The following is a 13,514-nucleotide window of genomic DNA, read 5'->3' on the forward strand; positions in this document are numbered from 1 at the left end:
ACTAGGACACAAAACCAGCCTCAACAAATTTAAGAGTATAGAAATTATCAAAAGCATCTTTTCTGACCACAATGGCATGAAACTAGAAATCAACCACAGAAAAAAGAAATGAGAAAAAAGCAATTATATGGAGACTAAATACGCTACTAAAAAACCAAACAATGGGTCAATGATGAAATCAAACAGGAAATTTAAAAATACCTTGAGACAAATGACAATGAAAACACAACCATACAAAATTTATGCAATGCAGCAAAAGCAGTTCTTAGAGGGAAGTTCATAGTGATACAGGCCTTCCTTGAAAAGCAAGAAAAACTTCAAATAAACAACCTAACCTACCACTTAAGAGAATCAGAAAAAGAACAAACAAAGCATAGAGTCAGCAGAAGAAAGAAAACAATAAAGATCAGAGAGGAAATAAATAAAATAGAGACTTAAAAACAATAGAGGGCTTCCCTGGTGGCAAGGTGGTTAAGAATCTGCCTGCCAATGCAGGGGACACCAGGGTTCGAGCCCTGGTCTGGGAAGATCCCCCATGCAGCAGAACAACTAAGCCTGTGTGCCACAACTACTGAGCCTGCGCTCTAGAGCCCGTAAGCCACAACTACTGAGCTCATGAGCCACAACTACTGAAGTCCATGTGCCTAGAGCCCATGCTCCGCAACAAGAGAAGCCACCACAATGAGAAGCCCGTGCACTGCAACAAAGAGGAGCCCCCATTCGCTGCAACTAGAGAAAGCCCACGTGCAGCACAAAGACCCAACGCAGCCAAAAATAAACTAAATTAAAAAAAAAAATAGAAAGAAAAATCAATAAAACCAAGAGCTGGTTCTTTGAAAGGGTAAACAAGATTGACAAACCTCTGGCCAGGCTCACCAAGAACAAAATAAACAAAATAAGAATTGAAAAAGGAGACATAACAACCGATACCTGCAGAAATACAGGAAACCATAAGGGAATATGAACAATTATATGCCAACAAATTTGATAACCTAGAAGAAATGGACAAATTTCTAGAAACATATAGCCCACCAAAATTGAATCAAGAAGAAATAGCTAATTTGAACAGACCAATCACTAGAAGTGAAATAGAATTTGTAATCTTAAAACCCCCTACAAACAAAATTATAGGACCAGATGGCTTCACAGGCTAATTTTACCAAACATACAAAGAGGAACTTATACTGATCCTTCTCAAACCCTTCCAAAAAACTGAAGAGGAAGGAACATTCCCAAAGACATTCTATGAAGCCACCATCACCCTGATACCCAAACCAGACAAAGACACCACCAAAAAAGAAAATTACAGGCCAATATCTTTGATAAATATAGATGCAAAAATTCTCAACAAAATATTAGCAAACCAAATTCAACAACACATAAAAAAATCATATGCCACAACCAAGTGGGATACATCCCAAGTTCACAAGGATTGTTCAACACATGCAAATCAATCAATGTGATATACTACATAAACAAAAAAAGACAAAAACCACACGGTCATCTCAGTAGATGCAAAAGAAGCATTTCACAAAATTTAACATCCATTCATGATAAAAACTCTTACCAAAGTGGGTATAGAGAGAACATATCTCAACATAATAAAAGCTATTTATGACAAACCCACAGCCAACGTAATATTCAATGGTGAAAAGCTGAAAGCCTTCCCACTAAATTCTGGAACAAGACAAGGATGCCCACTCTTACCACTTCTATTCAACATGATATTGGAAGTTCTACCCACAGCAATCAGACAAGAAAAAGAAATAAAAGGTATCCAAATGAAGGGAAGAGGTAAAATTGTCATTATATGCAGATGACATGGTACTATATACACAGAAAACCTTAAGGACTCCACACAAAAACTACTAGAACTGATAAGTGAATTCATCAAGATAGCAGGATATAAGATTAACATACAGAAATTGGTTGCATTTCTTTACACTAATAATGAAATATCAGAAAGGGAATGTAAAAAAACAATACCTTTCAAAAATCACATGCCCCAAAATAAAATACTTAAGAATAAACCTAACCAATGAGGTGAGAGAGTTATATGCTAAAAATTATAAAACATTAATAAAAGAAATTGAAGAAGACTCAAAGAAATAGAAAGATATCCCATGCTCTTGGATTGGAAGAATTAATATTGTTAAAATGAGCATACCACCCAAAGCAATCTACAGATTTAATGTTATCCCTATCAAATTATCCATGACATTTTTCACAGAACTAGAATAAATAATCCTAAAATTTATTTATTTATAAATAATCCTAAATCCTGGGTCCATAAAGGATCCAGAATTGCCAAAGCAATCTCAAAGAAAAAGAACAAAGAAGGAGGCATACGCCTCCCAGACTTCAGACAATACTACAAAGCTAAAGTAATCAAAACAGCATGATACAGGCACAAAAACAGACACATGGATCAATGGAACAGAACAGAGAACCCAGAAATAAACCCGCACACCTATGGTCAATTAATCTTCGATAAAGGAGGCAAGAATATACAATGGGGAAAAGACAGTCTCTTCAGCAAGTGGTGTTGGGAAAGTTGGACAGCTTTCACCATACACAAAAGTAAACTCCAAATGGCTAAAGACTTAAACATAAGACATGACACCATAAAGCTCCTAAAAGAGATCACAGGCAAAACATTCTCTGACATAAATAGTACCATTGTTTTCTTAGGTCAGTCTCCTAAGGCAATATAAATAAAAACAAAAATAAACAAATGGGACCTAATCAAATTTACAAGCTTTTGCACATCAAAGGAAACCATAAACAAAACAAAAAGACAACCTACAGAATGGGAGAAAATATCTGCAAATGATGCTACTGACAAGGGTTTAATTTCCAAAATATACAAACAGCTCATACAACTTAAACAAAAAAGCAAACAACCCAATTGAAAAATGGGCAAAGACCTAGACATTTCTCCAAAGAAGACATACAGATGGCCAACAGGCACATGAAAAGATGCTTAACATCGCTAATTATTAGAGAAATGCAAATCAAAACTATGATGAGGTACCACCTCACACTGGTCAGAATGGCCATCATTAAAAAGTATACAAATAACAAATGCTGGAGAGGATGTGGAGAAAAGGGAACCCTCCTACATTGCTGGTGGGAATGTAAGTTGGTGTAGCCACTATGGAAAACAGTATGGAGGTTCCTCAGAAAACTAAAAATAGAATTACCATATGATCCAGAAATCCCACTCCTGGGCACATATCCAGATAAAACTATAATCCAAAAAAGATACATGCACCCCTATGTTCATAGCAGCACTATTCACAATAGCCAAGACATGGAAACAACCTAAATGTCCATCAACAGATGGATGGATAAAGAAGATGTGCTACATTTAAGCAATGGAATACTACTCAGCCATAAAAAAGAACGAAATAATGCCATTTGCAACAACATGGATGCAACTAGAGATTACCATACTAAGTGAAGTAAGTCAGAAAGAAAGACAAATATCATATGATATCACTTATATGTGGAATCTAAAAAATAGGACACAAATGAACTTATCTACAAAACAGAAATAGACTCACAGATATAGAGAACAGACTTGTGGTTGTTGGGGGGGCGTGTTGCGGGAGGGATGGACTGGGAGTGTGGGGTTAGCAGATGCAAACTAGTATATATAGAATGGATAAACAAGGTCCTACTGTATAGCATAGGGAACTATATTCAATCTTCTGTGATACACCGTAACGGAAAAGAATATGAAAAAGAACGTATATGTATGTATAACTGAATCACTTTGCTATACAGCAGAAATTAACACAGCATTGTAAATCAACTACAATTAAAGAAAAGAAGTCCCTCAAAAAAAATAGGTATGGGGCTCCCCTGGTGGCGCAGTGGTTGAGAGTCCACCTGCTGATGCAGGGGACACGGGTTTGTGCCCCAGTCTGGGAAGATCCCACATGCCACGGAGTGGCTGGGCCTGTGAGCCATGGCCGCTGAGCCTGTGCGTCTGGAGCCTGTGCTCCGCAATGGGAGAGGCCACAACAGTGAGAGGCCTGTATACCGCAAAAAAAAAAAAAAAAAAAATAGGTATGGTACACAGTATCAGATTTCAAGTTCAGGTATGATTAATTCTGTATTTGTATTGTCTACCCTGTTTATAAATCCACAGTGATCCCAGACAAACTGGTATTTTTTCCCCTTTGATTTCAAAGAAAAAGAAAACTGGCCACCAAAACAGACAAAAAACAAAAAAACTCCAACCCCTCATGAATATAATTTACTAGATTCATAATAGTCTATCATATGGATGCACAATAATTTATGTAACCATAAATAACTAATAATAATAAAGCAATGGCTTATAAATGCTAATAGAGGAAACCATGATCCCTGGGAGCCAACATTCATTAATTCACTCAATTCACTAATTCCTTTATTCATGAATACTGATTTTCTACAATGTGCAGGCCTGGTCTAAAGTTGGAGATACAGCAGTGAACAAAACAAACAAAAATCCTTACCCTCATGGAACCTCCTTTCTAAATGGGAAAAGAGATAACACAAAAGATAATGATAAATACTAAAGAGAAAAAATGAAGCAGGCAAAGAGGATAGGATGTGTTGGGGGGAAATAAAGATTTTAGCTGGAGTATCCAGAGAAGGCTCAGGAGATGAAGACCTAAAGAAGATAAAGGAAAGGCACATGGCTATCCAAGGAAGAGCATTTTAGGCAGGGCAAACAACAAATGCAAAGGCCCTGAGATGGGAGCACACCTGGCATGTTCAAGCAACAGTAAGAAGGCCAGCGTGGTCAAAGCAAAATGAGAAAGAGGGAAAAGGAGAAGGAAATGGGGAAGAGGATTAAGTAGGGCCTTGTAGGTCATGTACAGACTTTGTCTTTTCATCTGAGTGAGTCAGGAAGCCACTGGAGGGTTTTATGGAGGGAGAAACTTATGCTTTAAAAGGATCAGTATGGATGCTATGTTGAGAATAGACTGAAGGGAGAAGGGAGGAAGAAGGTGGACCACAGCCTAAGACAGACAGAATTAGATGGAGTAAAGCAATCAAATGACCAACTGGTTTAATGACTCTACACAAAAGGTTTCAATGAATAGACTGGGGTGACCCGAAGAGCAGTTTCAAATGACTGATAGATTTTAAAAAATAATTTGAATGATCTATTAAGAAGACATGCTAATCAAAAGCAAGGGTGAAATTGTGAAAAAAAATTATGAGGCAGAGACATCTGAATGCCGATTGGATATTTAATGACATTAAGGAATTATTGATTTTTTAGGTGTGATGATATTGCGGCTATGTTTTAAGAAGAATTCTTATTTTTTTTTTTTTTTTTTTTTTTTTGCTGTACGCGGGCCTCTCACTGTTGTGGCCTCTCCCGTTGCGGAGCACAGGCTCTGGACGCACAGGCTCAGCGGCCATGGCTCACGGGCCCAGCCGCTCCGCGGCATATGGGATCCTCCCAGACCGGGGCACGAACCCGTATCCCCTGCATCGGCAGGCGGACTCTCAACCACTGCGCCACCAGGGAGGCCCAGAATTCTTATTTTTTAGAGATGTATACAAAATTATTTACGGATGAAACTGACCCAATGTCTGGGATTTGCTTCAAAATAATTGAGTGTATGGGGGGAAAAGTAAGTGGGGATATACCTGATACAAGATGATGGTTGTTGAAGCAGGGTGATGTGGATTCATCTTACTACTCTCTCTAATTTTGCTTATGTTTGAAAATGTCTAACAAAAAAGTTTTTTAAAAAAATCAAGAATGGCATATAGCTGAGAGAGATGGTAAAACAAATACACTGAATGGAACAATAAATATTCTGAAAAAATGTCAAGAGGCTAGAATTCTGGACCAATAGATAAAATGCAACAGGGAAGGCTAGAAACTGCTATATTTGGTTCCAAAACATCAAGTGAATGTACAAAATGGACAAAACCTAGATGAGTAGCTCCTATTTAAAAAAAAAAAAAAAGTTTAAGATTCTAATATACAGCAAGGTCAGCAAGTAAAATGCCAAAAATCTAAAGCAATCCCCAAGATGCATTAATAGAAGAATTTTTAAAAGGGGGGTGGGAGGGTTGCTCTTCCATGAGCTAACTGGCTTACACTTGCTATTGTTTGCCATCTAAGAGGGCTATGTTTAGATACTTGCAACTATGTCATATGAGGAATGGATGAGGCAGCTAGGGATGTCAACTTAGGAAAAAAGATGGAGGAAGGGGACGTGATACTAGTCTGCAAATTCCTGAACTCATCATCTTTCCCCTTTAATCTACTTTGCTTCATTACTATTTTGGTAAAGGGTGTTACCATCTATGTATTCACCTAAGCCAATAAACTGAGAATAATTCAAGATGCCTCCCTCTCTCTCACAGTCCACGTCTAATTTAAAAATGTCTCTTAAAACTGTTCTCTTCCCTCCTATCCAACGTTGATGCCTCCCCTGCTCCATTTACTCCTTCTTCCTGTACCCCTATTTCCCTCTGGGAATCACTCTCAACTCCACAGTGGTCAATCAGCATATTCTTTCTACCCACAGCACTGCAAATAGCTTAACTCAAGCTATTAAGATGGGAGGATGTGTTAGCTGGAACTGCTGGGAAAGAATAGGTGTGGGAGGAGGGGGAGGGGATAAGAGTAAGGTGGGAGTGAAGGAAGAGTTCAAAAGAACAGAAACATCTTTCTCTGGACAATGAAGTGTGAGGAGGTGATATCTGGACCTGCTGCAACTATTGTTGCTACCCTGAGAGAGAAGTCAACAGACAGAGTCAACTTGAGAAGGAACCCAGAAGTGAAAGGGACACAGAAAATCAGATTGTGAATCTCTAGATCAGACCACACAGGAGGCCAATTCTAACACAGGGTCTTTTCATTTGCACTAGTCAATACATTCTCTTTTTGACTTAAGACAGTTCAGCTGAATTTCCTGTGACTTATCATGAGAATCCTAACTGGTGAGCCCAAAGACACTGGCTTAATGATGCTCATGTCTCAACTGGACTACTGCAACAATATTCTCCCTGAAAAAATCCTCATGATACAGACTTTATACTGTTGCCAAGGTGTCCTTTCAGACCGTATGTTTCTCTTCTACTCATAAACTTACAATGCCCTCCTCTACCTTTAGAATAATATCCAAGCTCCTTAAGTAGGGCAGGAAAAAAAAATCTTTACAATTTGGTCCCAAGTCTCATCTCTTACAACTCTAAAGCTATTTCAAGGCTCTGGGTGTTGTTTTTGCTCTGTGTTCCCTCTGCCTGGAGTGTTCTTCTTAATCTGGCTAATAAATGCTGGAGAGGGTGTGGAGAAAAGGGAACACTCTTGCACTGCTGGTGGGAATGTGAATTGATACAGCCACTATGGAGAACAGTATGGAGGTTCCTTACAAAACTACAAATAGAATTACCATATGACCCAGCAATCCCACTACTAGGCATATACCCTGAGAAAACCATAATTTAAAAAGAAACATGTACCAAAATGTTCATTGAAGCTCTATTCACAATAGCCCAGAGATGGAAAAACCTAAGCGTCCATCATCGGATGAATGGATAAAGAAGATGTGGCACATATATACAATGGAATATTATGCAGCCATAAAAAGAAACGAAACTGAGCTATTTGTAATGAGGTGGATAGACCCAGAGTCTGTCATACAGAGTGAAGTAAGTCAGAAAGAGAAAGACAAATACCGTATGCTAACACATATATATGGAATTTAAGAAAAAAAAATCTCATGAAGAACCTAGGGGTAAAACAGGAATAAAGACACAGACCTACTTGAGAATGGACTTGAGGATATGGGGAGGGGGAAGGGTAAGCTGTGACAAAGCGAAAGAGAGGCATGGACATATATACAGTACCAAACGTAAGGTAGATAGATAGTGGGAAGCAGCCGCATAGCACAGGGAGATCAGCTCGGTACTTTGTGACCGCCTGGAGGGGTGGGATAGGGAGGGTGGGAGGGAGGGAGACGCAAGAGGGAAGGGATGTGGGAACAGATGTATATGTATGACTGATTCACTTTGTTATAAAGCAGAAACTAAAAAAAAAAACAAACCAACAACAAAAAAAAAAACACTTTAGAATTACCTCCTCAATTTAGCCAAGGAATGCAAGGTTGGTTTACCACCCCAAAATCAATTATGTAATGCATCATATCCACAGAATGTAAGACAAAAACCCCATGATCGCTTCACTAGACACAGAAAAAGCATTTGACAAAATTCAACACCCCTTCATAACAAAAATACTCAACAAACTAGGAATAGAAGGGAATTCCCTCAAAAGGAATCTTTAAAAAAAATCCACGGCTAGCATTACCCTTAATGGTATGAAAGCTTTCTTAAGATTAGGAACAATCAAGGATGTTCCCTCTTCACTGCTTCTATTCAACATTGTACTAGAGGTTCTAGCCCAGGCAGTTAGGAAAAAAAAAAAAAAAAGAACGAAAAAGAAAAGGCATGTAGATTGGAAAGAAAGAAGTAAAACAATCTCTGTTCGCAGAGAACAAGATCATGTATTGGAGCTAATAAACAATTCAGGAAGTTTGCAGAATACAATATTAATACACAAAAACTGTGTTTCTAAAAATAGTAGTGAATAATTTGAAAATAAAATTAATAAAATAATTCAATTTACAATAACATCAAAAAGAATAAAATACTTAGGAATATATTTAACAAAATAAGACTTGTATACTGAAAACTACAAAGTTCTTTGAAATCAATTAAAGACCTAAATAAATAAAAAGAAATCCTGTGTTCATAGATTGAAAGACTTAATATTGTTAAGATGGCAATACTCTCCAAATTGGTCTACAGATTCCACACAATCAAAATCCCAGCTGGCTTCTGCAGAAATTGATAAGCTGATCCTAAAATGTGCATGGAAATGCTGGGCCACAGGACTCAGAAATTAATCTTGAAAAAAGAACACAGTTGGAAGACTTAAAGCTTCATGACCTCAAAACTTAACTACAAAGCTTCAGTAATCAAGACAGTGTGGTACTGGCATAAGGACGGGTACATATGATATTTATATCAATGGACCAGAATTGAGAGTCCAGAAATAAACTCTCACACTTACAGTCAACTGAATTTCAACAAGGGTGTCAAAACAATTCAATGTAAACAGAATAGTGTTTTCAAAACTAATGCTGGGATAAATGTATATCCACATGAAGTTGGACTTCTACCTCACACCATATATAAAAATTTACTCGGGCTTCCCTGGTGGCGCAGTGGTTGGGAGTCCGCCTGCCGATGCAGGGGACACGGGTTCGTGCCCCGGTCCGGAAGGATCCCACATGCCGCGGAGCAGCTAGGCCCATGAGCCACGGCCACTGAGCCTGCACGTCCGGAGCCTGTGCTCCGTAACGGGAGAGGCCACAACAGTGAGAGGCCCGCGTACCGCAAAAAAAAAAAAAAGGACACCATCGAGAAAGTGAAGACAACTTACTAAGTGGAAGAAAATATTTGCAAATCATATATCTGATAATGAACTTGTACCTAAAATACATAAAGAACTCTGACAACAATAAGAAACCCAATTTAAAGATGCGCAAAAGTCTGAATAGACATTTCTCCAAAGAAGATACACAAATAGCCTATAAAAGATGTCAATGTTGTTAGTCATCATGGAAATACAAAAAAAAAAAATCACAATAAGATACCACTTCACACCCATTAGGATGGCTATAATCAAAAAGGCAAGCAGTAACAAATATCGGTGAGGATATGGAGAAAGTGGAACCCTCACACTAATGGTGGGAATGTAAAATGATGCAGCCGCTGTGGAAAACAATCTAGCAGTTCCTCAAAACTGCTCATAGAGTAATCATATGAGCCAGAAATTTCACTCTTAGTTCCATCCACACTAAAATGCTTACATTTCCCAAATGCATATACCCAAGAGAAACCAAAGCATGTATCCATACAGAAATGTGTACACAGATGTTAACAGCAGTGTTATTCTTAATAGTCAAAACCCAAGATGCCCCTCAACTGATGAATGAATAAAATGTGGATGGAATATTCCACACAATGTAAAATTATTCAGCCATAAAAAGTAATGAAGTACTGATAAATGCTACAACATGGATGAACCCTGAAAACATGCTATGTGAAAGAAACCAGTCACAAAAGATCACATACTGTATGATTCCGTTTATATGAAATGCTCATAACAGGCAAATCTATAAAGATAGACAGTAGATTAATGGTTGCCTAGGGCTGAAGGGGTTGGGGAGTGTTGAAGGGTGATGGCTAAACAGTATGGGTTTTGGGGGGGTGAAAATGATGAAATGTTCTAAAAATTGATTGTGCTAATGGTTACGCAACTCTGTGACCATGCTAAAAACCATTCAACCACACACTTTAAATGGATGAATTGCATAGTATGTGATTTATATCTCAGGAAAGCTATTACCAAAACAAACAAACAAAAAAACCGGCTCTCCTTCTCCATGACACCTTTCTTGAGCCACCAATGAAACTGACCATTCTAACATGTGTCTCCCCACTTCCCTGCAAGGATCTGAGTACCTGTAATTAACACTTTTTTGCACTTATTTAATGTCTGTTTCCCTCTACTAAACTGTGGATTCCTCAAGGCAGGGATTTGGCTCATTTTTTCATGGAATTAACAATATTTATACGTTGTGTGTAAACTATGTAAAAGTGTACATCACAAATATTTGCTAAAAGACTATCCTAACAGTTGTTATGAGGAAAAGGGACCGTGCTTGTTTCACATATATGCCAATGGGCAGAAATGGAAGCTGTTGATAAAATGGCATGAATTTTAGGCATTTTCAAATAATCAGGGCTGTCCCTTTATTCAAAACAGGGGTTTCTGGGTTCTGTGGATTCTCTTGAGTTCTCAAATTCTGAATGTATGTATAAAAAGCATGTGCATTCTTCCTGGGAAAAAAATCCATAACTTTCATCAGATTCTCAAAGGGGTATATAACCCAATAATGGTTAGGATTCACTGTTTTTAAAATGTCAGTGTACCAGGGCAGGGATTTTAGTTAGCAAATTTCAGTTACTGGAATACATCATTCAAGGTAGGTTTTTGCCTAGATTATACTACTTTGGTAATTAATGCAAAAAGAGAACTCACAATATTAGTATCTTCATAATCTTATTCATTTAAAAGTATTTATTGACTGTCCATTATATGCCAACTGCTAAAGAAATAATAGTAAACAAGACAAAGTGCCTGCCCTCAGGAGCTTACATTCTAGAAGGTGGAGACAAAAAAAAGAGTAAATAAATAAGAAAATGTCGTACCATATAGTAATGCCTTCAACAGAGAAAATAAAACATGATGAAATAGGGAATGAGGGGAGTGTAAAGAGTTATTTTAGCTAGGGTCATCAAGGAAAGCCTCTCTGAGGAGATCACATTTGAGCTGAAATGTGAGCAATGAGAAGGAAGCTGAGGAAAGAACACTTCAAGAATGAAGAGAACAGAAAGTGCAAAGATTCTAAGATGAGAACATTGATTATTACCACCTGCGTTCTTAAGAGAAAAAGCCATGTCTAAATGCCTCTCTATACATTCAGAAGAGTGTCTCCCACTCACAATGAATAGAACTTATTCAAGATAATTCAGCATAACGAAAATTCACTGTGATAGGAGACTATTCTAGACAAATCTTTACTGCTTAGGGTCATCGCAAATTTACTCTTCTTCAATGCAGACAATATCATTAGACAAAGTGAGTAAAACCTTTGGGGTTTTGTAATAAAATAGAAAGAAGAAAAAAAACCATGTACTTTTTTTTTTTTAAAGAAGTCTCTCCCAGGTAGATTATCAAGCAAACTCTATCAAAGATTATCAATCAAACTCTATAAACAATTCTGGGTTCGGTCTGCTCTCCATCCCTAGAGCTTGGTGCTTTGCATTTGTAGTATTTATTATCTGTGAGGTAGAAGAGGGTGGAGTTACAGCCAGTGTATACAAATTAGAGGGAAATGAGTTTCAGTTCAAAAGCAGCTGTCCAACAATCAACAGGTTGAATATTAGTGAAAGTGTGGAGACTGTAAAACCATGACTCAAGTTACCGTAACTTCAGGACCTACAAAGAACTGTTCCAGTTCCTTCTCCCAGCCTTGGCATCCCTGTCTTGTTACACTCACCCATAAAGCCCCAGAATGCAAACCAAAGAGTGGATTTTTAACCACCACACTCATCATGCCAATAACAAAAGATTAACAAATACTTGTTCAGGCAAGGGGAACGCAGAGCTTTGTTCATCTCAGCAATTGAAATTCGTATTATTAAAATCTTCAAGTTATATTTACAAAGGCACAAAAAGAGCATGAAGCAGTGAGCACCCAACACCAAACTCAAAGTACACAATGCATTAAGGTTAACAGTACCAATCCCAACTATTTCATTCAAATGCACGACAGAAAGCATACGGAAGCCCTGAAGAGGGGAATCCAAGAGGGAGCCCTCCTGACTCAGAGCACCTGAGCAGACGGTGACTAGCTGCGTTAGGCCAGTGAGGGGAAGGGGCTGCCAGCAACCGGGGAGTGTGCCCAGGCTTGTCTGCGTGCGCTCCTGGTCCTGCCTGCGGCGGAAGGTCAGGAGGGACCCGCTCGGGCAGCTGCCCGCTGGTGTCAAAAGAACCCAGGGGCTTGGCACCTGCCACACGCCGCCGGGTCCGCCTGCTCTAGAGGGGACGGAGATTCCCGGAGCCGCCCTCCCTGGAGCATCGCTTACCTTCGGTGAGCGGCGGTGGCTCCTGCCGCTTTCCGCGGGACAAAAAGGCCTTGGGCAAAAGCAGCGACACAGCCAGGACGAGCCCCGAGGCCAGGGCCACCCTCTGCACGGTGGAGTACGCCATGGCCACCCGCCCTCGCCGCAGGTGAGCTCCAACCGGAACCGGAACTGGACCCGCAAAGCCCGCGGCCTCCTTCGACCCCACCGAGGGCTGCGCGGACGGCGCAGCGCGAGGGACAAGTGACCAGGCGCCTCCGGCTCCGCGGCGGGGAGCTGACCCGCTCCTCCCGCGTGGTCACCTGGTGCGATGAGTGGTACCCGCGCCCTCTCATTTGTACCGACTAGACACGCCTTCCACGCCCCACGCCCACGTGGGCGTTCTACCGCCGAAACAGCTGATGGTCGTCCCTCCTCTCCATCCCGCTCACCACACTGCTCTCTCCCCGCCCCAGACCGCCCATTAATTTCCTCGTTAAGGCCCCACCCAGGCCCCGCACCTCCCATGTCCATCTCCGGACCAAGGTGATGATACCACAATGCAGCTGTAATGCGTTTTAAGCTCTCCATAGCTTCAAATCTTTCAAAAACTCCTCTTTATCCTCATAGAAAGGTCAAACTGCTTTCTATGACCTCAAGGCCCTGCGTGGTCCGGTCTTACCAACGCTCCGTCCAAACTAGATCATTTGCTATTTCCCCAGCATATTTCTTGCCTTCAGGGAATCTTTGCTTATCGTGTTACCTCTGCCTGGAAAATTACTAACGCATCT

The 13,514-nt window shown here is 39.8% G+C and overlaps 1 protein-coding gene across 5 annotated transcripts in view; it reads right to left on the bottom strand.

Annotated features, from left to right (window-relative positions):
* RIC3 (RIC3 acetylcholine receptor chaperone) overlaps window positions 1-13,147 on the bottom strand; it is a 51,613-nt gene extending 38,466 nt beyond the window's left edge. For 3 of the 5 annotated variants that reach the window (XM_082629256.1, XM_082629260.1, XM_082629259.1), the window contains exon 1: window positions 12,748-13,147. In XM_082629256.1, the coding sequence (XP_082485382.1) occupies window positions 12,748-12,871 (124 nt within the window). In that variant the 5' untranslated portion in view covers window positions 12,872-13,147. The remainder of the gene's footprint in view (window positions 1-12,747) is intronic. The other 2 variants (XM_082629257.1, XM_082629258.1) reach the window with 2 other exon arrangements.
* Window positions 13,148-13,514: the final 367 nt, after the last annotated feature.

The sequence above is a fragment of the Mesoplodon mirus genome (assembly GCF_964341445.2).
Source record: "Mesoplodon mirus genome assembly, chromosome: 7".
NCBI lineage: Eukaryota > Metazoa > Chordata > Mammalia > Artiodactyla > Ziphiidae > Mesoplodon > Mesoplodon mirus.